Genomic DNA, 26,523 nt, shown 5'->3' with positions numbered 1-26,523 from the left:
AGGTCAAAGGTCAGAGGGGGAGGGGTGTGTGTGGTCATTGAGAGTTTAGAGGGAAGAAGAGCCACAAATCTACTTTCAGAAAGACAATGCAGTGCTTTTGTTGGTGGCAAACCCATTCTCAATAAACACCCATCTATCACAGTTTCAAACCCTGCAGCCTCAATTTAAGTCACCATGTACAGCGTTTACACAACTTACACTCCCTCTGTAACCAATTGATAATATGCACAGAATTAGTGCGACTGTCTCTTGGTTAGAGAGTTATTTCCCTAAAATCTACACAATAAACGAAAAACTAAAATGAAATGGAAACTGAAATTAAATAAGAATTAGCATAGATAATAATCATTGTTTACATTGAATAACTACACTAACAGCGGTATTATTTATGCATTACACAACTTACACTCCCTTTGAGGTTATTGCATGATTTGTTATGACATTTAGTTTTTTTGCATGATTTTTGATGACATTTTGATGTTTCGCATGATATTTAATGACATTGAGGATTTTGCATGATTTGTTATGACATTTCGGTGTTTTTGCATGGTTTTCTATGACATTTCGGTGTTTTTGCATGGTTTTTGATGACATTTTGATGTTTTTTGATGACATTTCGCTGTTGTTGCATGATTTTTGATGACATTTTGAGGTTTTGCATGATCTTTGATGACATTTAGCTGTTTTTGCATGGTTTTTAAAGACATTTAGCTGTTTTTGCATGATCTTTGATGACGTTTTGATGTTTTTGAATGGTTTTGATGACATTTTGAGGTTTGTGCATGATTTTTGATGAAATTTCGCTGTTTTTGCATAATTTTTTACCACAATTTTGAGGTTTTTCTCAATTTTTGATGACATTTTACTGTTTTGGCATGATCTTTGATGACGTTTTGCTGTTTTTGCATGATTCTTTATGACATTTCACTGTTTTTGCATGATCTTTGATCACATTTCGCTGTTTTTGCATAATTTTTTAACGCCATTTTGAGGTTTTTCTAAATTTTGGATGACATTTTACTGTTTTGGCATGATTTTTGATCACATTTCGCTGTTTTTGCATGGTATTTAATGCCATTTTGAGGTTTTTCACAATTTTTGATGACATTTTACAGTTTTGGCATGATCTTTGATGACATTTCGCTGTTTTTGCATGATTTTTTATGACATTTCGCTGTTTTTGCATGATCTTTGATGACATTTTGCTGTTTTTGCATGATTTTCGATGACATTTTGCGATTTTTGCATGATCTTTAATGACATTTTGATGAACATAAAACAATTAGTTGTCCTAAAGATATCTTGTGTTGTTTGAAGAACACATAAAATCAAATCTAACATATTATTTTTGTTAGCTCACATTGCTAGTTTTGTGCTGAATAATTTGTCTGTGCATGTCATTAAGACAACAACAATAGTTTGCCTTTATGATCTTTCATTGAAATATGCAAATGCACTTCCTGTTTGTTTTCAGTTCAATTGTGAGATTAGGCCTGTCTAAGGTATTGGGTGTGGCTAACATACTTGACCACGCCCCTCCAGCTGTCAGTCAACAAACATAAATGGTGAGGAGGAGGAGTCTGTAAGGTTGTAATAACTCTCCCCAAACCCTTTTCCTGATACTTCTGAATGAAACGCCTACTTCACTACATCCAATCAGCTCGCAGATAAAAAAACAAGCCACGCCCACTGTTTTCTCCTTTAATACTCCATTTCTCTACGAACTGCTTCACAATACAAAAAAGCTTTTGGTTCATGTGGACTTAATAAGAGGCACTATTTAGGCTGTAAGGCAGTTTTAAAGGTCGCTCTCACTCACCCAGGCCTCCGATGGTGTGCTGGCGGTGGTGTGGAGGAATCTGGGCCTGCGCTGCCTCCGGCTGACCCTCTTCATGGTAGGAGAGTTTGAAGCCCTGCAGTCCAGAGCTGCTGCCCGCGGGAAGATGCCAGCGCAGGGTGACTGTCGTGCAGTTCAGAGACTCCAGCTGGAGCTCCGGCGCCAAGGGCACTGCAGGAGAAACACACACTGACCATCAGAAATACAAGGTCACATTAATATACGATCACAAATACAACCCCTAATGCCAAATAAATGTACAATGATACTAATTAAAGAGACATAATATTTTTGGGGGGAGTTTATGAAAAATGTTCGATTTGGCTGGCAAGCACTTCTGAACTGTCATTGGTCAATGGTGGTTATGAAATATATAGGAGTGGCTTTGAGACCTCGCCTCCTTTTCAATGAATCCAGGCCTAAACATTTCTTAGAGAGTTCAAAACTTTACAGAACAGTTCAGTCTAGTCAGTAAGCATGTCTGATTTCTCATTGGTCAATGGCGATTATGTAATGAAAAAGGTGTGGCTTTAAGACCACACCTATTTTTTATATTCATTTATTTATATATTTTCGGCTTAGTCCCTTTAGTAATTAGGGGTCACCACAGCGGAATGAACCATCAACTTTTCCAGCATATGTTTTACGCAGCAAATGCCCTTCCAGCTGCAATTCCAGTTCACCTAAACCACTTGTGCTTGGACTGTGGGAGAAACCAGAGCACCCGAAGGAAACCCATGCCACCATGGGGAGAACATGCAAACTCCACACAGAAATGTCAACTGACCCATCTGAGGCTTGAACCTGGCCACCGTGCTGCCTTTTTTATATAATCAGACCAAAACATGTTTTGGAGAGTTCAAAAATTTCACTGTTATCAGGGCCGGAGCAAGCGGAACTGCCGCTCTAGGCAGAGGACGATCACGCCACCCTCAACCCCAATGTGAAAACGAAAGTGACCGGTTATGAAAATGAAGTGAGGTGTCGCGGACCTCTTTTCCGGCGCTCTATGCACGGATAGGGAGGGAGGGAGGTGTCGCGGACTGGCGGACACCGCCCTCTCTATTCTGCCGCCCTATGGTGGATATAACTGAGGCCGCGCGGGTGCTGAGGGAGGGAGGTGTCGCGGACACTGCGCTCTTTATTCTGCCGCCCTATGCGCGGATATAACCGAGGACGCGCGGGTGTCGCGGACCTCAATTCTGCCGCCCTATGCGCAAATATAACTGAGGACACGCGGGTGCTGATGGAGGTGCCGCTAACGCTGCCCTCTCTATTCTGCCGCACTATGGTGGATATAACTGAGGACGCGCGGGTGCTGAGGGAGGGAGGTGTCGCGGACACTGCGCTCTTTATTCTGCCGCCATATGCGCGGATATAACCGAGGACGCGCGGGTGTCGCGGACCTCAATTCTGCCGCCCTATGCACAAATATAACTGAGGACACGCGGGTGCTGATGGAGGTGCCGCTGACGCTGCCCTCTCTATTCTGCCGCCCTATGGTGGATATAACTGAGGACGCGCGGGTGCTGAGGGAGGGAGGTGTCGTGGACACTGCGCTCTTTATTCTGCCGCCCTATGCGCGAATATAAATGAGGACACGCGGGTGCTGATGGAGGTGTCGCTGACGCTGCCCTCTCTATTCTATCGTCTATGCGCGAATATATCTGAGGACGCAGGGGAAGTGTCGCGGACATAAATGAGGACGCAGGTGGTAAGGGAGGTGTCGCAGATGCCCCCACTCTATACTGCCGCCCTAGGTGGCCGCCTAGGTCGCCTCTATGGACACGCCGGCCCTGACTGTTATTGTCAAACAGCTCTGAACTCCCCGTGGCAATTATGTAATAAATAGATGTGGTTTCGGGAACCTTGCCTCAATTTGAACAAAATCAGGCCAAATATATATATTTTTTGAAGTTTGAAGCGTTCCCGCCTTGTTTCCAAACAGCTCTGAACTCTCAGGCCCGTTTACGATAATGTGTTTTAGATTTAAAACGGCGTTTTAGGATGAAAACCATCTGCGTCCACACTAGCGTTTCACCCAGCGTTTCTGAACAGCTCTCCATCTACACCAAAACGCTGAAACGCACATCACGTGACCACACACACACACATGCGCTGCAGCCTATCTACCTAGATGAGAGCTGTGCTAGTCGGAGTGTTAATCAAGGATCTCCCGCTGGATCTAATCTCACTTTATTTGCTAATCGTGATATTTAATTCATCTTGTTGTCTTTATCTAACAACATATTACCGAGTTTGGTCTTTTGAATCTACTCATGTTGCTTCTCTCTGGCCGTACTCACACTAATTTTGTACAGTTGCCTCAAACCGGGCCAAAGCATGCTTGTACCCACTCCCGTCTCCCCCGATGGCCCGAACTCACACTACAATCGGGCCTGGGCATGCTTACGTCATCGATGCTGCGCTGTTCAGTAAGCGCTCTCGCTCAGTACAGTGGAGATTTCTCTAGTTATTTCGTTTTAGTAGTTTGTTATGCAGTGACATGCAGTCAAATATTTTGCCAAACAGTCCTTAGGGATGCGGTGACACGCAGTCAGATATTTCGCCCAACAGATCACTTTTGGCGCTCATAAACAGTTATAAAGCTCTCGTGCTGCAGGAATGAGGAGGTCCGCTGAAGGTGCAGCTGTCGTGCAGTGAGGAGTTTACGTATTTAATAAGCTACAGCAGTTTGCGTTCATTGAACAGTAAGATTGATTAATATAAATCCATATGAAACAGTCCCTTAAAAGTCACGTCTCGCTTTCAGTTTCAGGCTTTGGCGCGTTTTGCACTCATACACACAAGCATACCGCTCTTCACCAAGTGAACCGCGCTCAGGCCAACCTCTTCCAACCGGGCCAGGGCTGGCCAAGTGAACCGTACCTGAGCCCGATTCAGCGCACTCACACTTCTCAAACGATCCGGGAAAAGTGTCTGGGCACATTACGGATAGCATAGTGTGAGTAGGCCCTCTGTCTGCCTGTCTGTTGCCAAACACAGAGCGGGAAAGCTCTTGACTCCGCCCCCTTCTTTCATTGGGCAAGATGTCGAAACTTATTTTCATGTGAAGCAACACACCCCTAAAACAGCGACCTGTGTACACACCCCCAAAATAACACATGTGAACACATTATAATAAAAAAATCTGAACTGTGTTTTGAACGGAACCTAAACTGGCACGCTCAGAACAACCATAATATTAATATTAAATCATAAAAAAGGGGTAAACCATGTGCCCTTTAAGAGAGGGAATGCATGTCAAATTGGCCTTAAAATGGGTTTTCCCCTGCAAGACATGGGCTTATACAATGTAAGATCCTACACAGGGTTTACTACACTAATGCTAGACTTGCTAAAATATACCCTTCTGTCAGCGATGCATGTAATAGGTGCAAACAATCACCAGCGGATCTCATCCATATGTTGTGGGAATGCCCCAAATTATTTGTTTATTGGACTAAAATATTTAAAACTTTAAAAGATGCATTCGGCATAGATCTGGATACAAATCCACTTTTGGCCATTTTTGGGTTGGCAGTAGATGCCAACCTTTCAGTAATGGTCCAAAAGGCTTTAGCTTTTACTACTTTAATAGCGAGACGTCTCATTCTTTTAAAGTGGAAACATGTCACTCCACCATCTTTTGATGCATGGATAAAAGAAGTGTTTACTTGTATTAAATTGGAAAAGATTAGACAATCACTTACTGGTTCTTTAAAGGGCCATGAAACCCCCTCGTTTCAGCAGGGCGTTTTCACACCTCTACTTTGGAAAAAGTCAGAAAAGTGGGCGTGTCCAGCTCTGTTTAGGGGGGAGTGTCGGAGGAACTAAAGTGGGAGGGTGTGGGAGTGTCTATTTGGGCACGCGCGAGTTTCAGTCAAAATACACACACAATAGAAAGTGATGGTGTTTAACCTACATGGACATCTGTAGTGGAATTATTTGCCAAATTATTAAATGTTGGACTTTAACTGCAGTTTGGCTCTTTCATTCCCTGAATTCATTCATGCCCCTCGCGACAAACGAGATATTTGATTCGAGGAGCTGCTCTAAGCGTGTATTTTTCATGCAATGTTTGATACCGCACGGCGAATGAGAGAAAAAAAACCTCCGCATTTCCCGGAAACTTAGATGCACACGGCAGGTAGTGTCAGAAAGCCGCGTGTGTTATTCCGGTCACTAAATGCGGTTAAAAACCACACAACAGGACAATCACCAGCAACTAGAGCCGCGTCTTTATTAAGAGAAAACTACAAGCGAATCCGTATCTCAGCGTTTGCAGATGAGAACAGCTCTCAGGTAAACAATAATCCTCCTTAGACACGTAAGTTATTGTTGTCGAGCGTCGCGTACACTGTTAATCCACGCGTTACTCCAGCTGCGCTCTAACAGAGAGAAAATGAAAACGAAACTTAACTGCAGCAAACTATAAAAGCAACACTTCACGCTTGTTTTGCCAACACAACGTGGCTTCGTGTAAACACAGTAATGAATATTAATGAAGTTGCACAATAGAGCGCGCTGATTGGTTTGAACCAAGCCTTACTCATGCATTAATGCAACACACTGTAAGACGTAATAAGACACACTCTGGCACAGACGTCCAGTCTGCACACTGGAATACACGCTATTATGTCATGACCGTGACGCAGCTTCAAAAATTTGTTTCAAACAGGAAGTACGAATTTGCTTGAAATAACGCAAAAACAACCAATTTACACTTTTTAGTGAAATATAGGTGTCCTAATAGTGTTTTTAGCAGTGTGGGACACATATACCACTGTCAACAGCTCAAACAAATGTGTTGGTGTTTCGTGACCCTTTAAAGACCTTTGACAAGTTGTGGCGCCCCTTTTTAGATTAACTACTAGCAAACTCTCTTGATTCTGAAACTGAGCGATAACATAGGAATAAAAACATATTTATTATTTATTTTCATCTTATTTAGTTATTTATCTTTGTTATTTTATTTATTTTTTTACCTTTTTATCATTATGGTTAATTATTAATTTTATTTATCATTATTATTTTATTTTTATGTTTTGCTTTGCTTTTTTCTTAATTTGAAGTCAGAGGCTGTTGAGGGAGGAAAATGTTCAACTGGGGTTGGGGTAGGGTAAACACTAACATGGATGGATAATTATAAAATGACTGTTATGGTTGATATTCCATGTAAGAACCTAATAAAAGAAATTTGAAATGAAATGGGTTTTCCCACACTACAAAACAGTAATTTTGCACCACAGTTAAAAGTGTAGGGTTCAATTCTCTGACAGCAAGAACGAAACATCACAAATTTCAAAGTAGAGAGACGCCACCAGCCTGTAACCTCAGCAGAACAAATCTTCAAGATTTACCGGCCACAACTGCGGCTATGAATCTCCCGAGACCCGACGAGACGGACCTCACAGGAACAAGTTAAATCAATCCAAGCTTAATTAAACTCACTCCCGCAGAGTTTCCCGCATGTATAGGTGTTAAATTTAGCCACAGTAATCTAACAGAGTAGATTCCTGTAGATCACCGGCGATGGCCTGACAGAGTCTGATATGTGGGCTGAAGTTTACAATGGGACTCTGAAAATGGCAGATCTGTGGAGGCTCTCGCTTTATAACCCGTGACTAAAACCTTTCCAATGTGGATGAGAAGGAGGGTCAAAGGCCATGAGGGAACAAATGCAATGCCTTAACAAGATTATCAGCCCAAAGCCAAGAAGAGAGAACAAGAATAGGTTCAAGAATGGAGTCTGCCGCAGGTTTTGAGCAGAAAGCAAAATATTAATCGGTAAATGACTCAATTAAAGGGGTAGTTCATTTACACGCTATTTACTCACCTTCGAGTGGTTTCAAACCCTGAGTTGATATTTTGAAGAAAGCTGTAAACCTGTGACTTCCATAGTAGGAAAAATACTACTATTTTGGGAATAAAAGGTTAGAGGTTTGCAGCATTTTTCTAAATATCTACTTTTGTGTTCAGGAGAATAAGAACAACAAACTCATAAAGGTTTGAATCAAGTAAAGGGTGAGTAAATGGTGACAGAACTTTCATTTTTGGGTGAACTACCCCTCTAAATCATTACCAGTGTATCTGTATATTAGACAACAAGAGAGACTGAGTTAAAAATAAAGCATGCAATTAGGTGAACAAACAAATGACTGATTGGTCAGTAGAAGTAATGAACAGACATAATGAACGAATAAATGAAGGAATGAACAAATGATTGAGAGAATGATAGAGGGATAGGAAGATAGACAGAATGAGAGAGAATGACTGACTGAATAATATAATGGTGGATAAAATGACAGATGGATGGATGGATGGATGGATGAATGGGTGGATGGGTGGATGGATGGTGGATGGGTGGGTGGGTGGATGGATGGATGGATGGATGGGTGGATGGATGGGTGGATGGATGGATGGATGGATGGATGGATGAGTGAATGGATGGATGGGGGGGATGGATGGGTGGGTGGATGGGTGGATAGGTGGATGGATGGACAGATGGGTGGATGGACGGATGGGTGGATGGACGGATGGATGGATGGACGGATGGATTGGTGGATGGATGGATGGATTGATGGATGGGTGGATGGGTGGGTGGATGGTGGATGGGTGGATGGATGGATGGATGGATGGATGGATGGATGGATGGATGGATGGATGGATGGATGGGTGGATGGATGGATGGGTGGATGGATGGGTGGATGGATGGATGAGTGGATGGATGGATGTGGGGGATGGATGGGTGGGTGGATGGACAGATGGGTGGATGGACGGATGGGTGGATGGACGGATGGATGGATGGACGGATGGATTGGTGGATGGATGGATGGATGGATGGGTGGATGGATGGATGGGTGAATGGATGGGTGAATGGATGGATGGGTGGGTTGGTGGATGGATTGATGGGTGTGTGGATGTATGGATGGATGGATGGGTGGGTAAGTGGGTGGGTGGATGGATGGATGGGTAGATAGATAGATAGATAGATAGATAGATAGATAGATAGATAGATAGATAGATAGATAGATAGATAGATAGATAGATAGATAAAAGGGGAGGAGCTGTTGGTAAAGAGGTAGATGTAAACCAATGGGAGAAGCAGCAGCATTTGACAAAGAGGAGTAGTAGAGGAGCTAATGGAAAGGGGAGGGGCTATTAAAAAAGTAGAAGCTGCGAATAGAGGGGAGGAGCTATCAAAAAGGGGAGGAGCTGCTGATGAAGGGGAGAGGCTTATGGTGGAGTTGAGGGCATATGAGGAATGATGAAGAGGAGAAGCTGATAGTGAAGGGGAGGAGTTCATGGTGAAGGAGAGGAGCTAGTGGAAAAAGAGGAGGAGCTATGACAAAGGGGTGGAACTGATGGTAAGGGGAGGAGCTAATGCTGAAGGGGAGAAGCTTATGACAATGGGGAGGGGCGGATGGTGAAGGGTAGGACCTATTACTGAAGGAGAGGGGCAGTCAAGGCTGCTGCTGAAGGGGAGGAGCTCATGGTAAATGAGATGAGCTATTGGAGAAGGGGAGGAGCTTATGACAAAGGGTAGGGAACTGATGGTGAAGGGGAGGGGCTATCAAATAAGGGAGAAGCTGCTGATGAAAAGGAGGGGCTTATAGTAAAGAAGAGGGGCATAAGGTGAAGGGGAGAGGCTTATGACGAAGAGGAGGAGCTGATGTTGATGGGGAGGAGCTAATGGAGAAGGGGAGAAGCTTATGATGGAGAGGAGCTAATGGAGAGGGGGGAGGAGCTAATTATGAAGGAGAGTGCTAATGATAGGACAGGAGCTGATGGTGAAAGGGAGGAGCTGATGGAGAAGGGGAGAGGCTTATGACAAAGAGGAGAAGCTGATAGTGAAGGAAGGACCTGCTAATTAAGGGGAGGAGCAAATTGAGAAGGGGGAGGAGCTAATGATGAAGGGGAGGTATGGTGGTGAAGGAGAGGGGCTGCTTATGAAAGGGAGGAGATGATGGAGAAGACATGGGGCTTATGACAAAGAGGATGAGCTGACTGCAAAGGGGAGGAGCTGCCGATGAAGGGAAGGGGCTAATGGAGAAGGGGGAGGAGCTAATTATGAAGAGGGGCTGATGAAGAAAAGAAAAAGCTGATTGTGATAGGGAGGGGCTTATGATGAAGAAGAGGAGCTTATAATGATGTGGAGGGGCTGATGCTGAAGGGGAGTGGCTAATTATGAAAGGGTGGAGCTAATAATGAAGGGGAGGAACTAATGGAGAAGGAGAGGAGCTGTTGCTAGTGTGCCATTTGAGATACATGGGCAGACAGAGAGACAGGCAGATGCTCCACCTTTAGTACTGGAGGCTTTGGGTGTCCTGTGAGAGCTCCAGGCGGACGGTTCTCCCCAGCCCACAGCGGTGGCGGCAGCGATGCGGAGCAGGTATGTGGTGTCAGGCTGCAGACCCTCCAGCAGCTGATGGGTTTTGTGTGCCGAGAGCTCCAGCTGTGTCAGCGTCCCGTCTGAGCTGGTCCTGTAGGAGAGGCGATACGCAGACACACGGCCACGGCTCAGCTTATGAGACAAAGGCTGCCACGACACCTGAATATCAGAGGGACTGCGGCTCGTCAGGCTCAGCTCAGGGGCACGCAGGGGCACTGAAACAGAGACAGAAAACAACAATAAAACTTCCTGAAGAATATTAATACTATGTGGCTGTTGAATGCTTGATTCTGATTGGCTGATGAGCATTCTAAGGTGTGCTGTTATTTGCAGATAAACACACAGCTAAAGTAGTTCCAGCAGGTTTCGTACGCATTACCGCTCCATATCACTACACTGAATGATTTCAGTCATTATACAGCTACAACAGTCAAATACTGTATAATCTTTTAAACGTGAGCTCACCGTCCTCCAGTGTGTGCTGTATGACATGGTCTGACATGCGGCTGGCTCCCATCGGCATGTACGCCACGATGTAGAAAGTGTAGTTCCTCCCGGCCTCCAGGTCATCAATGATGTAGCGGGTGGTATCGTTACCGATTACAATCTGGTACTCTTCGTTATTTAGACCTGTTGAGACATGACAAGCTTAAATGTTTCACCATCAATGGAAAGCTATGCGAATTTGGCTGCTGTTGATAGACATAGCAGAACATTAATGCTTGCAATGCCATGGCCATGTGTTTGATTTTAAGGGAATGCATGGATGATAAAATGCATGCATTAAATTCAACAAATTTCTGATATAAATAAACTTCATGCTTAAATTCAAACTAATAATGCACAAAAAGATGTGAAAACGTATTATAGTCTGATAATTATGGTCAGCTTTTTATTTTTGCATTCATAGAATGCATCTTCATAGAAAATTAGCATTCATTCATTCATTTTCTTTTCGGCTTAGTCGCTTTATTCTTTTGAGGTCGCCACAGCGGAATGAACCGTGACCTTCTTGCTGTGAGGTGATCGTGCTACTCACTGCACCACTGTGACGCAATCATAGAAATTTAGTTTCTTAATTTTTTTTTATTTGGTATAAAAACAAGGGCAATATGTTAAAAAAGGAAAGAAAAGTAAAGAATAGATGTAAAAGTATGTAGAAAATAAAATCATATTTAGGACAAAAGAAAAGAAGAAAAGAAAGAAAGAAAGAAAGAAAGAAAGAAAGAAAGAAAGAAAGAAAGAAAGAAAGAAAGAGAAAAAAGAAAAAACTAAAGAAAAAAATTAAAGAAGAAAAAATAAAGAAAATCCAAAAAAAATTGAAAAAGAAAAAAAGAAAGAAGGAAAAAAAAGAAAAGCAGAAAGACATGTAGATAATAACATCAATAGTACTTAGGAAAATGGGAAAAAATAAAAAATATGATACAAATCTGAAAAAAATTCAAAAGAAAAAAGAAAAGAAAAAAATAAGAAAAAGAAAAAAGGAAAGAAAAAAAAGAAAAAAAAAGAAAAAGGACAAAAAGAAAATGAAATTTTTAAAAGAAAAATGGAAAGAAAAATAAGCACAGAAGTCAGCAGAAAAGCATTTAGAAAAAACATCCATAGGACAGAAAAAAAGAAAAGAGAAAATAAAAGAAGAGAAAAAGAAAACAATGTAAAGTAAAAAAAGAAAAGAAAAGAATATAGTTGTAAATGCATGTAGAAAACAAAGACATCCTTAGTACATAGAAAAAAAGGAAAAGAAGGAAAGAAAAATAAAGAAAGAATCTGAAATGTTTTTAAAAAAAATTAAATTAAATCAAATAAATCAAAAAATCTGAGAATATTAAAAAAGAAAATAAAGAAAAATAAAAATAAAATAAAGAAGAAAAAAAACAAAAAAAAGAAAAGATAAAAATGAAAAGAACTTTTTTAATAGAACAAAATGAAGCATATTGAACTCAGCAGAAAGGATGTAGAAAAAACAAACTTAGGACATAAAAAATAAAACAAATAAAAGAAAAACAAAATAAAAAACGAAAGAAAAGAAAACCTTAACAAAAATTAAAAAGAAGAAAAGAAAAGGAAAGTATAGCTGTAAAAGCACGCAGTAAAAAAAACTTTTTAGGACAAAAGAAAAAAGAAACAAAAGAAAAAATTAGAAAAAGAAAAGACAAAAAAATTAAACAAAAAAAAGATGAAAGAAAAAGAAGGAAAAACAACGAGATGGATGAAATGGATAAAGCAAGGAGCGACATTGATCATAACAATTTTCCTTGTTATTAAAGTGTTAAAGCTGCAATGCATACATAATTTGTTCAATGTGCATTTCATTCAGCTCCCACCCTTTTTCCAATCCAAGCATTATATATGCAAGAGGTTTTTAACTCCGATCCTGGGCATCTACACAAAACCCATTGGTCAACATAAAAAAGAAGCACGTCAACTCAATCAGCGCAACCTTTTCTTTCTTTAAACTGCTTATTATCAATGCAGCTAATGGCAAATTCCACCTGCTGGTTTTCCCACCGTTCCAGCGCACCTGATAACACTTTAATGAGCCCACGTTTAGATGCTCAAATAAAAGAAACGCTCTCCAGCACTCAATTTCTGACCCAATAAACAAGATACTCCAAGCGTCAACAGAAAAGGCCTTGTTTCCGGCGCTGAATAGAGGACTCTGACTCTGACGCATCGAGAAAAACACACAAAGCCTCTTCAGCGCTAGATTAAGACACTCCAACACTGGCGATAATTAGCCCTCTTTTTTGCACCCCTTTCCACACCACTTCCGATGCTTTTTGCCCTCCAGAGCAGATGCGGAGGTATTCATTAACCCAAGCTATTCTCTTCTGACAATAAATGGCCTGGAATTCTGGAAGTCCAAGTGCAAAAACATCCTGAATGAAGATTTTTGACACTCGGACGTCTCATTGTTTTTCTCTTCTTATCTGCTCACAGGCTGGCAGGTGTTTTATTTGGACGTCGCTCTCTAAAGCTAACAGACTGTCAATGGATTTAATTCGCAAACATATGTTTATATAAATACATACAGCTGAAATCAGAATTATTAGCCCTCCTGTATATTTTGTTCCCCCATTTCTGTTTAACGGAGAGATTTGTTTTTACACATTTCTAATCATAATAGTTTTAATAACTCATTTCTAATAACTGAATTAATTTCTCTTTGCCATGATGACAGTAAGTAATATGTGACTAGACGGTAGTATTCAACTTAAAGTGACATTTAAAAGCTAAAATAGGTTAATTAGGGTAAAGTTAGGGTAATTAGACAAGTCATTGTTTAACAGTGGTCTATTCTGTAGACAATCCAAAACAAATATTGCTTAAGAGGGCTAATAATTTCACCTTAAAATGCTTTTATAAAAATTAAGAAATGTTTTTTTTCTAGCCAAAATAAAAGAAATCAGACTTTCTCCAGAAGAAAAAAAAATATAGCAAATACTGTAAAAAATTCCTGAATCTGTTTAACATCATTTGGGAAATATTTGAAAAAGAAAAAAATTCACAGAACCTCAACTGTATGTACTTAAAATTCTATAATTAGGATCAATAAATTGTCATAAATATCCATAAAACCAAGAAAAACTTTAATACAAAATACTGATTACGGTATTGATTTTGTGGGAAAATGTGCTTATTAATTTTCTATAGTTTATATAATAACATAGAAAATATTTTTCATTTTATTTTATTTTATTTTTTGTTTTATTTCATTTCATTTCATTTTATTTTATTTTATTTTATTTTATTTTATTTTATTTTATTTTATTTTATTTTATTTTTTTTTTTTTTTTATTTTATTTTATTTTATTTTATTTTATTTTATTTTATTTTATTTTATTTTATTTTATTTTATTTTATTTTATTTTATTTTATTTTAAAGCATATCAGATCCAAGAATGATGAGAATGGTGAGAACAACAGAGCTGGCTATGTGTGTCTGTTGTAATGTAATGTAATGTGATGTTATGTAATAACATAAAATTTAATTAAAATAAGTGTAATTAAATTAAATTAATAAAATTTAATAAAAAAATTAAATAACAATAAAAATCTAATAAAATTACATTAAATTAAATAAAAATATATAATATAATATAAAATTAAAAATAAAACACAATAAAATTTAAATAAAATAAGATAAAATAAAATATAATATAAAATAAATAAATAATATAATAAAAATATAATAAAATATAATTTTATATAAAATATAATAAAATGAAACAAAACAAAACATGAATTAAATTAAAATTAAAATAATAAAATAAAACAAAAAATTTATTGTTTTAATCTAATAAAATAAAACAAAATAAATAAATAAAAAATTACAAATAAAAATATATAATTAAATAAAAATACAAATAGGTTTTTTTGCATAAGTAATTTTTTTTTTGCATTGCCACCATATTCTGAATCCTCATTGCTATAATATAATACAATACTCTATTTTTTTTTTAAATTTGTCATATTAAAATAAGGAAACTATTCTATTATATACTATTCTGTTCTGTTCCATTAAAATAAATCTAAATCTTGGGAAAATCATGATTTAAAGTTGTCCAAATGAAGCTCTTAAATGCAAATGATACACACGGCAATGTTGCAGGTTAGATATTTGATTACTGTCTATTAAAAAAGGGCAGCAATATTGCATCTTTAACCCACAGCTCAATAAGATGCCCTGTGTCTGACCTGGTTGCCCATTTACTGCGTCATTTCCCTAAGTTGCGAGGGCAACATTGCTCAAAACGCTGCCCTGTATATCATCAGCATTAGTGATGCATGTGTTTTAATGTTAATATATGAAACCCTCACCTTCCGCCTTCATGTAGTGCACAGAATAAGCAATGACTTTCTCAGAGTTGTACGCGGGTCTGTCCCAGGCGAGCAGGATGGCGGAGCTGGACACGGTGTCAGCACGGATGTTTCGGGGAGCGCTGGGTCGATTATCAGACATCACCACGATCAGACGAGCCATAGCCAGAACTGAACCCTGAATGTTCTCCGCCTCACACTGATAGATGCCGTCGTCTTCTGGGATGATTTGGTTAATCACCAGTTTACTGCCAAAACACACAGAGAAGGCTTTTAATACATGCTTCATAACATTATCATTACAAAATAGCAAAAACATATAATGCAAAAACCCTTATTTAATGCACAATTTGTGTTTTTAACAAACTATTAACCAGTACTTTGAGCACAATAAACTACTCATTTGCATATATTGTCACCAGTTTACTGCCAAAACACACAGCAAGAGCTTTTTGTACTCTAAAACATTCATTCATTCATTCATTCATTTTCTTTTCGGCTTAGTCCCTTTATTAATCTGGGGTCTCCACAGCGGAATGAACCGCCAACTTATCCAGCATTTGTTTTAAGCAGTGGATGCCCTTCCAGCTGCAACCCATCTCTGGGAAACATCCATACACACTCATTCACACTCATACACTACAGACAATTTATCTTACCCAATTCACCTGTACCACATGTCTTTGGACTGTGGGGGAAGCCAGAGCACCTGGAAGAAACCCACCCATGAGCTTGGAAAACATGCATACTCCTCTTTAAAACATTATTATTACAAAATATAAAAAAACATATGGTCACGCTTTATTTTAATGCGCAATTTATGTTATTAACAAACTATTAACCAGGGCCAGACGGAATCTGCGGAAGTTTTTTGCTATTTCTGCAGAGAATTTTAATAAAATTCGGTGGATTTCTGCTAAATTATTTTGGGAGTATCATAACTAAAACCTTAATTTGTGAAATAAAAAGTAATACCTTTTTAACTTTTATTGAATGTTTAAATCGCAAATCCAATTAGATGCACTTTATTTGGCAAACAAAGCAAGTCTCTCATATAATATCTCTACTAAAAGACAGAATTATTACTGTACAAACTGCATTGTGAATAAATCAGATGCACATTAGTCAATAATATTACTGTAACTAATAAAAAACGGAATAAATAGAGATATTACACACATTTACTCAAGTAAATAAACAGAATTAATGATGGGCGAGAAATCAGCAGAAATCTGCAAAAAATCTGCAGAATTCTGCATGAGCAGATTCCGCGTGGGCCTACTATTAACTAATACTTTTAGCTAGGGGTGTAACGATTTATCGTTGTACGATTTATTGCGATGCAAAAATGTCACTATTTGCATCGTGGCGATATGACGATTTGATTACGATATGACGTCCGTTTTCTCTCATTAGTTGAGCTGTTTGCACGTGAGCTACGTTCCACCTGCTGTCGCACGTGAGTTCAGATTGCAGCAGCAGTAATGTTAGCAGACCAAGATGAGTGGAGCTGAAATAGAGGATGGCCCATCCTCTCAAAATCAGACGTCTATCAACATTTCGGTTGTACAGTCATTGCTTTAGACTCGTCCGCTTTTTGACACGCATACTGGGTCAAACATCCTAAGTTTTAAAGTCTTCACAGTGATTTACATACTTTGCACAGCGACATGGAGACCTCCTAATGGTGTTGAAAGAGTCACATACTGTATTTATAAGGTACAATTCACCCTAAAATATCATTCTGTCTTCATATAATGTTCCCGCCGCAAAATCACACATGACGTGAGCTGACCGTGAGCTGTTACTACAGAGGGCGGAATATGATAGACGCGCGCGTATGGCAAGCCGTTTTAGCATTTAAACCTTTGTTCTGACTAGCCATAAATATATTTAGAGATATCTCTAATTATATTTTGACTAGTCATAATTATAATTCGACTAGTCAGAATGACAATTAGAGATATCTGCAATTACAATTGTACTAGAACGAAATTAGATTGGAGATATCTGCAAATATATTATGACTAGTCATATTCCTCCATTGACTTCCATTGAAAAATATTTGCAGATATCTCTAAATGAGTTTTGACTAGTCACAATTGTAATTAGAGATATCTCTAACTGAATTTAATTAAATATGAATTTAATACCTGCAAATGTGGATTTTTTTTGCACACACAAAAAACGCAAGTGACCAAGCAAAGCCTTAAGCTCTTACTAAATTCAATTGAATAGAAAGCTCTTTTTTTTTTTGCACCTTTACTTAAATTGTTCCTTAATTTTGTCTCTGTCATTTCAATAATATTTTTAAGAAGTTTTTAAATTGTTTTATTTTCCAGAGACAGGCCTGTTTAATTTATTTTCTTAAAGAAGGTTCAGTTTAACAAGTTGAAACAAAAGAAATGCATAAAAAATAGTTTACTTGGTAAAATTTGCATTTCAGTTTAATTTTCAATTTTTATTCCAAATATCGTGATACATATCGAATCGTGAACATTATATCGTGATACACATCGTATCAGGAGCTGAGTGTAACGTTACACCCCTACTTTTAACTCAATGAACTACTAATTTGCATCTACAGTGCATCCGGAAAGTATTCATAGCGCTTCACTTTTTCCAAATTTTTTCTATGTAACTTTTTCAAATTTCAAAATGGATTTAATTATTTTCTTCAACATTCTACACACAATCCCCCATAATGACAATGAAAAAAAATTGTTTTTGAAATTGTTGCAAACTTAAAGTAAAAGACCTGTAAAATCACATGTACATCAGTATTGACAGCCTTTGGCGTGAAGCTCTTAATTGAGCTCAGGTACATTGATTCACGCTTTAGTTTAATGCACTATTAACATAGACTTTTAGCTTAATAAACTACTAATGTGCTGCTCATTATTATATATTAGTGTGCATCCCATTTACAAATGTTACAAAATTCTCATTACTGTATTGATTTTTGGAGGGCAAATTCATTTTCCACAATAACATATTATTTTATTATATTATTATATGTTCTTAGTTACATTATGCTATTAAATTCTTTCTACTATTAGAATTTATTTCGAAAAGTGCTTAATTTCCTTTACACAATGTAAAAATGTGAAGTAAATAAATAATAAATTTGATCTAATACGATGTAAAATTGTAAATAAATAAGTTGGAACATGGTGGCACGGTGGCTCAGTGGTTAGCACTGTTGTCTCACAGCGAAAAGGTTGCTGGTTCGAATCCTGGCTGGGCCAGTTTGTCATTCCTGAAACCTCTGGGTGCTCTACAGTCCAAACACATGCGCTATAGGCGAGATGAATAAACTACTGTAAATTGGCCATAGTGTATGTGTGTGTGTGAGTGAGAGTGTATGGGTGTTTCCCAGTAATGGGTTGCCACTGGAAGGGCATCCGCTGTGTAAAACATATGCTGGAATAGTTGGCGGTTCATTCCACTGTGGCAACCCCTGATAAATAAGGAACTAAGCGGAAAACTAGAATAAACCAAGACATGCTTGTTTAACAGGAGCGTGTTTATGTTGAAATGAGCCAATCGATAGCAGTAGCCTAAATGTCTCGCCCCTCCCTTTCTGCTTTCAGGAGCCCATAACGAAGGCAGACAGGAAAACAAACGAGAGGAAAATCAAAGAGAAAATCAGCTCAAACACCATTAGCAGAGCGCTGAATAATTCACTCTCTCTTGTTCCACAGAAGAAACCAGCTGATGAATATTTCAGCAGGACTCAGTTTCCAGCAGACAAATGAGTCAAGCCCTGAGAAACATCCGTTTGAGCACGTAGACATTCACTACACATAAATCTGACAAACAAATCAGCGACAGGCAATAATTTAAGAGTTTTTTAGGGATGTAAAACAAGTCTCTGATGTCTATATAATAACGTTGAGGCTCAAAATACCACACAAATATTGTTTTATAACTCTCTGAAACTAAGTACAACGTACTTATTTTTGATGTAAGAACATCGATCTTATTTCTGCTTGTGCATGTTTACACTGCAGTACCTGTTATACATCTTGATGCGTCCATTTGAGCGCACAGGTTCTCCGTTCTTCAGCCACGTGATCTGAGGGGTCGGAAAACCCTCCGCCGTGCACACAAAGCGAGCCGTTCCTGCCCGTGGTCGAGTCACGCTTTCTGGCCACTCCACAAGAGATGGCGGCGCTGCGGACAAACAAAAATATGAAAACATTTTCATACTGCCATTTACGATCTTAAAATGAATCAATTAATCAATAATTTACAATTGGGACAAATTGTTAAAAGTAAGTTGATTATGTGATTCAAAGCTGAATTTTTATCATAATTTCTCCAGTCTTCAGTGTTACGGGATCCTTCAGAATAAGCTCAATAGATGCACAATCATCACTAATTAATCAAATAAATTTTAAAATACATACATACATACATATATATATATATATGTATGTATGTATATATATATATATATATATATATATATATATATATATATATATATATATATATATATATATATATATATATATATATATATAAATATATATATATATATATATAAATATATATATATATATATATATATATATATATATATATATATATATATATATACATATATATATATATATATATATATACACACACACACACACACACACACACATACATACATACATATGTAAATATATATATATATATTTAGTTTTATTTGATCAATGAAATGCGTCTTAACTAAATAAAACTATTACCCTCCTTAAATATAAATTAAAGTAATGCAAAAAATCTGAGCAGTACATTATTAATATTAACCAAAAATAATAATAATAAATGTTTGATAAATTATAATAATAGACTGATTTCGGAAAGATTGTATGACACCAAAGACTAGAGTAATAATGCTGAAAATTCAGGTTTAAATGACAGAAATAATTTCCAACAATTTAAATTATGTTCAAATATAAATCAGTTATTATGAATCATAAATAATTTTTTGCAATATTACAGTTTTTACTGCATTAGTTTGGTTTATATTTAAGGTAACAGTTTTATTCAGTTAAGACACATTACATTACACATTGCACAGTTAAATTATTATTTATTTTACCAATTAATACACATTAAACTTTAGACTGTTGACTGTTAATAAGTATTAAGATATAGATTAAAGGTCCCATGAAGGGGTTTGAAATGTGCATTTCTATGGTGTTCTATAGGACATAGAGTAGCTCCTCCCCCTTTTTAAAAACCAGCCAATGGCATTTTGTTTTATCACCGCTCTGCCAGTGAGAGTAGTTGAGTTCGAGTGCATCAAATGAAAAGCAAATGAAAAACATTTTCAAGGGGGCGGGGCATGTCAGATACTAGAAAGCATTTGATTGGTCAAAAAGTCGTTGATTTATTTAGGTGAAAAACACAAGCTTTGGATGTTTATATCTTCTAAATGTGAATTTATTTGTTTGTTTTGGACTGATGCTGATATACTACCATCTAAAAAAACTTTAATTTCACAGGACATTTAATGTTTTCTAGTACCTAGCACCGTTATATTAGCGGCTGCGATGGTGTAGTTTCTGGTTCCAGGTGTAGTTGCGCGGCAGAAGTAGATTCCAGCGTGTTGAGGATTCACATCAGATATGATCAGGTTTCCATTGCCGAGAACTTTAGTTTTGTGAACATCTATAGATTTATGGTCTGCTCGGCTCCAGGAGATCAGCGGACGAGGGTTTCCAGACGCCATGCACTCCAGCAGAGCTGTACTGTGAGCCGGCACAGTCAGATTCTGCGGACCGGCGATGATCCGCGGCCTTTGAGGAGCTCTGGGAGACATTGCTGTGGAGGAGGAGAAGAAGATATGGGGTTAAATAAGGAACAATTGACAATGAAAGATTGAATTGTTAGAAAATGATGCACATCTGAAATGGCGTTGATGCATTACAATTCAGGTTTATTTATGTTCTAATAACTTAATATGCTGGAGTAACGTTTTACTATGGTTACAACACTTCAAGACAGTTTTCAGATGTTGTATATCAGACATTTGTCAGGTTTTTGTCCTCAAACTGTTCCTGTGTGTGGGACTAGTTTCTTACACATCACATCCAAAGCCTTCTGTTGTGTTTTGATGTGATTTTTGACTGTTGTTGCTGTGAAATAACTAAAATAATTTAGCGTTGTCAAATGAATCTGTAATGCACTTAAAATATGCCGGAACTACTTTGGCTGTGCATTTACATGAAAATAACAGCACACTTTAGAACACTCATCAGCCAATCAGAATTGAGCATTTGACTGCTGCAGCTGTGAAACAACTGAAATCATTCAGCGCAGTCATCTAGAGCTGTAATGCGCTCAAAACCTGCTGGAACTACTTTAGCTGTGTGTTTATATGAAAATAACTGCACACTTTAGAATGTTCATCAGTCAATTAAAATTGAGTATTTGACTGTTGTAGCCGTGAAATAACTAAAATCATTCAACATATTGATTTTGAGCCATAATGCACCCAAAACCTGCTGGAACTACTTTAGCTGTGTGTTTATATGAAAATAAATGCACACTTTAGAATAGTCATCAGCCAATCAGAATCAAGTATTTGACTGCTGTAACTGTGAAATAACTCAAATCAATTAGCATAGTGACATGGAACTGTATTGTGCTCAAAACTTGCCGGAACTACTTTAGCTGTGCATTTATGTGAAAATAATGGCACACTTTAGATTGTTCATCATCCAATCAGAATTGAGTATTTGACCGTTGTAGCTGTGCAATAATTGAAATCATTTAGTGTAGTGATATAAAGCTGTAATGCACTCAAAACCTGCCGGAACTACTTTAACTGTGCGTTTATGTGAAAATAACCAAACACCTTAGAATGCGGATCAGCCAATCAGAATCAAGTATTTGAATGTTGTATCTGTGAAATAACTCAAATCATTCAGCATAGTAATACAGAGCTGTAAAGCACTCAAAATCTGCCGGAACTACTTTAGCTGTGCGTTTATATGAAAATAACAGCTCACTTTAGAAAGCTAATCAGCCAATCAGAAGCGAGCATTTATCTGTTGTATCTGTAAAATAACTGAAATCAATCAGTGTAGTGATATGAAGCTGTAATGCATTCAAAACCTGCCGGAACTGCTTTATTTTTGTAGCTGTGAAATGATTCAGCATAGTGATATGGAATTGTAAATTCTACTGTTTTTCGATTACTATATTCAGCCATACTACTCAGCTCGCATACTGCTTTTAGCACACTATGTAGTAGGGAAGTATGCAATTTGGGACGCAGCCGTGGATTAGGTTTGATTAGCATGTTTAGGTGTTTGTTTTACCTGGGGTGACGGTTAGCGTGGCCTCTGTGCTTCTCCGTCGGCTGACAATATTAGCTGCCACACATCTGTAACTCCCAGCATCCCTCTGTTCAACTCCCTGAATTTGCAAAACGCCACTGGGCAGCACTGTGATTCTAGATAAGGATTAATAAACATCATTATTAATCAACTGACAAACAGTTTAATGTATTCATTCATTCATTTTCCTTAAGCTAAGTTTCTATTTCAGAGGTTGCCACAGCGGAATGAACCAACAACTATGCCAGCCAATGTTCTACGCAGTGGATGCCCTTTCAGCTGCAACCCAGTATTGGGAAACACCCATACACACTCATACACACACCCTCAAACACTACAGCCAATTTAGTTTATTCAATTCACCTATGTGTTTTGACTGTGGGGGAAACCGGAGATAAACAATCAGACAGAATCTTTAGAATAATACATGCTGATTAAGCATTCACAAGTGAACTAGCCACAATAAATGCAATACAAGCATCAAATAACTGTTGAACAACCGTACAACATATATCTGGAGAATTAAAATCAAATTAACATAGAAGTCAGAGGCCAACACTAAGCCCCTCCCCTCTACAGTGCATGGGCGGAGCTTTACCTTTCAGTGGCCAATGGTAAAGTGACTCTGTTAAACTCCCAGGTGATGATTGGTGGAGGCGTGGCTGTGATTTTGCAGGTGAATCTGGCCACGGATCCCTCCATTACTATGATTGATGCCGGCTGCTGAGTGAACGTGGATAAACCTGCAGAAAGACAACATCAAATCAACATCATTATTATGTATAATCAGCTGAGAATGCATCATCTCCTGTTTTAATTGCTAATTTGAATATGAGATATGAGAGAAATTAAATAGGTAATGGACACTGGAATATATTAGAAGGGGTGAATGGTGAATGGTTAAATGAATATATATTCATTCATTCATTTTCTTTTCGGCTTAGTCCCTTTATTAATCTGGGGTCGCCACAGCGGAATGAACCACCAACTTATCCAGCATATGTTTTAGGCAGCGGATGTCCTTTCAGATGCAACCCATCACTGGGAAACCTCCATACACACTCATTCACACACATACACTACAGAAAATTTAGCTTACTCAATTCACCTGTACCACATGTTTTTTGGACTTGTGAAGGAAATCGGAGCACCAGGAGGAAACCCACGCCAACATGGGGAGAACATGCAAACTCCATACAGAAATGCCAACTGACCCAGCCGAGGCTCGAACCAGTGACCTTCTTGCTGTGAGGCAATTGTGCTACCCACTGTGCCACCATGCTGCCATACATATATATATATATAAAAAACCTATGCTGGATAAGTTATAGGTTCATTCTGCGGTGGCAACCCCTGATTAATAAAGGAACTAAGCCAAAAAGAAAATGAATATATAAAAAACATATGCTGGATAGGTTGGCGGTTCATTCCGCCGTTGCAACCCCTGATCAATATTTCAGATAATAGTTCAATAATTCAGAAATACGAAAAAAACGTCAGAAATACGAGAAAAACACACAAACACACACACACACACACATATATATATATATATATATATATATATATATATATATATATATATATATATATATATATATATATATATATATATATATACACATACACAGTTAAAGTCAGAATTATTAGCCCCCTTCTAATTTTTTTCTTCTTTTTAAAATATTTTCCATATGATTTTTAACAGAGCAAGGGAATTTTCACAGTATATCTGATAATATTTTTTACTCAGGAAAAAGTCTTATTTGTTTTATTTCAGCAACAACAAAAGCAGTTTTTAATTTTTTAAACACCATTTTAGGGACAAAATTATTAGCCCCTTTAAGCTATATTTTTTTCTCAATAATCATCAGAACAAACCATCGTTATACAATAACTTGCCTAATTACCCTAACCTGCCTAGTTAACCTAATTAACCTTGTTAAGCCTTTAAATGTCACTTTAAGCTGTACAGAAGTGACTTGAAAAATATCCAGTAAAATATTATTTACTGTCATCATGGCAAAGATAAAATAAATCAGTTATTAGAGATGAGTTGTTAAAACTATTATGCTTAAAAATGTGTTGAAAAAAATCTTCTCTCCGTCAAACAGAAATTGGGGGGAAAAAAAACAAGCGGTCTAATAATTCAAGGGGGCTAATAATTCTGACTTCAATTGTATATATATATATATATATATTTATACATACATATATAAATATATAAACACACACCGTTAAAGTCAAAATGATTCGCCCTCCTGCTGATCTTTTTCCAAATACTATGATAATGTCTGATAATATTTTTTCTTCTGGAGAAAGTCTTGTTTTATTTCGGATGGAATGAAAGCAGTTTTTAATTTTTTTTGTAACTATTTTAAGGTAATTTTAAGCTATATTTGTTTTGCATTGTCTACAGAACAAATCACTGTTATGCAATGACTTGCCTACCCTAACATTAACCTAATCAACCTAGTGAAGCCTTTAAATGTCACTTTAATCTGAATACTAGTATCTTGAAAAATATCTAGTCTAATATCATTTACTGTCATCATGGCAAAGATAAAATAAATCAGTTAGAAATGAGTTATTAAAACTATTATATTTAGAAATGTGTTGAAAAAAATCTCTCTCTCTATAGGGCTAATAATTCTGACTTCAACCATATGTGCACATTTTCACATGTAAGACACAATAATGCATTGAGTAATTAATGATTAAGTTTAGATTCTTGAGTGGACTGTCCCTTTGAAAGGTTGTGTCTTTCTGATAATGATCAGTAAAAGCAAACCCAATACACGAGTCCGGCAAACACAGCTCTCCATAAACGGCCTGTTTTTATGATTGAAAGGCATTAATGTTTGTTTAACATGTCTCTTCACAAAACTGCGCTTCAGATCTGACCTTCTCCGGCTCACAGCCATAAAACCCCCCCAAAGCCATTAAGACGGTCCCCCTCAAGTCCTCGGGTCAATAATTAGTTAACAGGAATCAATGGAGGCTCTGATATACATACAGACCTCATGAATTCGGATGTTAATAATGCATTAGTAAATATTCAACTATGATTAATAAATGCTGTAAATGTATCGCTCATAATTAATGTCAGTAAATACCTCAACCAATGAAACCTTATCATAAAGTGTGATCGGAAAATATTATATTTAACATTATCTATTATTTTAAACCCATCTGCAACCTTAAACAGTCGGCTTTTGTGAACAAAAACCTCAAACCAAGCACTTTAGCTTGTGTTTAGGATCTGTAAGTCCGCTGACCTCTGACCTGCATAAATCCTGAGCAGCAGTATAAGCTCAGAGCCACCAAACATGAGGCCGTAATGCAGCACAACAGAGCAACACTAGAAGTGGACACTTCCGACGGGCTCTGCTTTTGGCTCTCAGATGTTTTGGGTGAAGCTCTGGTCTGTGGATCAGCACACAGAGGGTCAGCCCAAGGGTCACCGTGGGACAATACTGCAACTCTAGACTAGGCATGGGTGGGTATACGATTCTGACGGTATAATTACCTTGGATAAAAATATCACGGCATCATGGTATTGTGATCACTGCTCTAAGATATGCTATTTTTAATGTCCAGGTAAAAAACAACATCTTTTTTCCCCATTAAACACAATATATTTTAATTTAGGAAACATCTAAAATATTTTGGAACAGTAAACATGTCAGGCTAAATAATTAGTTAACATAAATCATTGACATATACTCTGTTCAATCGATGCACTATTAAAGGTATATTACAATAACACCTGCAGTGGACAGTGATGTAAACTTTCACCGTCTCTCTCTGCCCGTTTCTGCGTGTGATTGTCAGTGATGGTAAAACTATACGAGTGTGTAAGTGTTTTCTGAAAGAGGATCATTACCAAGAGAGCCCTTAAAAGACTTTTAGTGCAGGTAAAAGATGCCAGCAACCAATCTGACATTTCAGCCTTTAACACACACATGCACACGCACACTTGTACAGCCATATTTATGCACTGTAAAAAATAAATAAATAAATAAATAAATAAATAAAAAAAAAAAAAAAATATATATATATATATATATATATATATATATATATATATATATATATATATATATATATATATATATGACAAAATATCA

General features: G+C 37.4%; 1 protein-coding gene across 1 annotated transcript in view; it reads right to left on the bottom strand.

Moving 5' to 3' along the window:
- The window catches only part of prtga (protogenin homolog a (Gallus gallus)), a 74,492-nt gene that overhangs the window by 23,744 nt on the left and 24,225 nt on the right, over positions 1-26,523 (bottom strand). Inside the window, 8 exon segments of the mRNA NM_001045030.1 lie at positions 1,820-2,008; positions 10,142-10,447; positions 10,698-10,862; positions 15,054-15,301; positions 19,070-19,229; positions 20,580-20,876; positions 22,379-22,512; positions 22,995-23,139. Of these exon segments, the coding sequence (NP_001038495.1) occupies positions 1,820-2,008; positions 10,142-10,447; positions 10,698-10,862; positions 15,054-15,301; positions 19,070-19,229; positions 20,580-20,876; positions 22,379-22,512; positions 22,995-23,139 (1,644 nt within the window).

Source organism: Danio rerio, chromosome 18 (genome assembly GCF_049306965.1).
Source record: "Danio rerio strain Tuebingen ecotype United States chromosome 18, GRCz12tu, whole genome shotgun sequence".
NCBI classification, from domain to species: Eukaryota; Metazoa; Chordata; class Actinopteri; order Cypriniformes; family Danionidae; genus Danio; species Danio rerio.
Note: the sequence above shows the minus strand (reverse complement) of the source record. Positions and strands in the feature narration are given on the sequence as shown.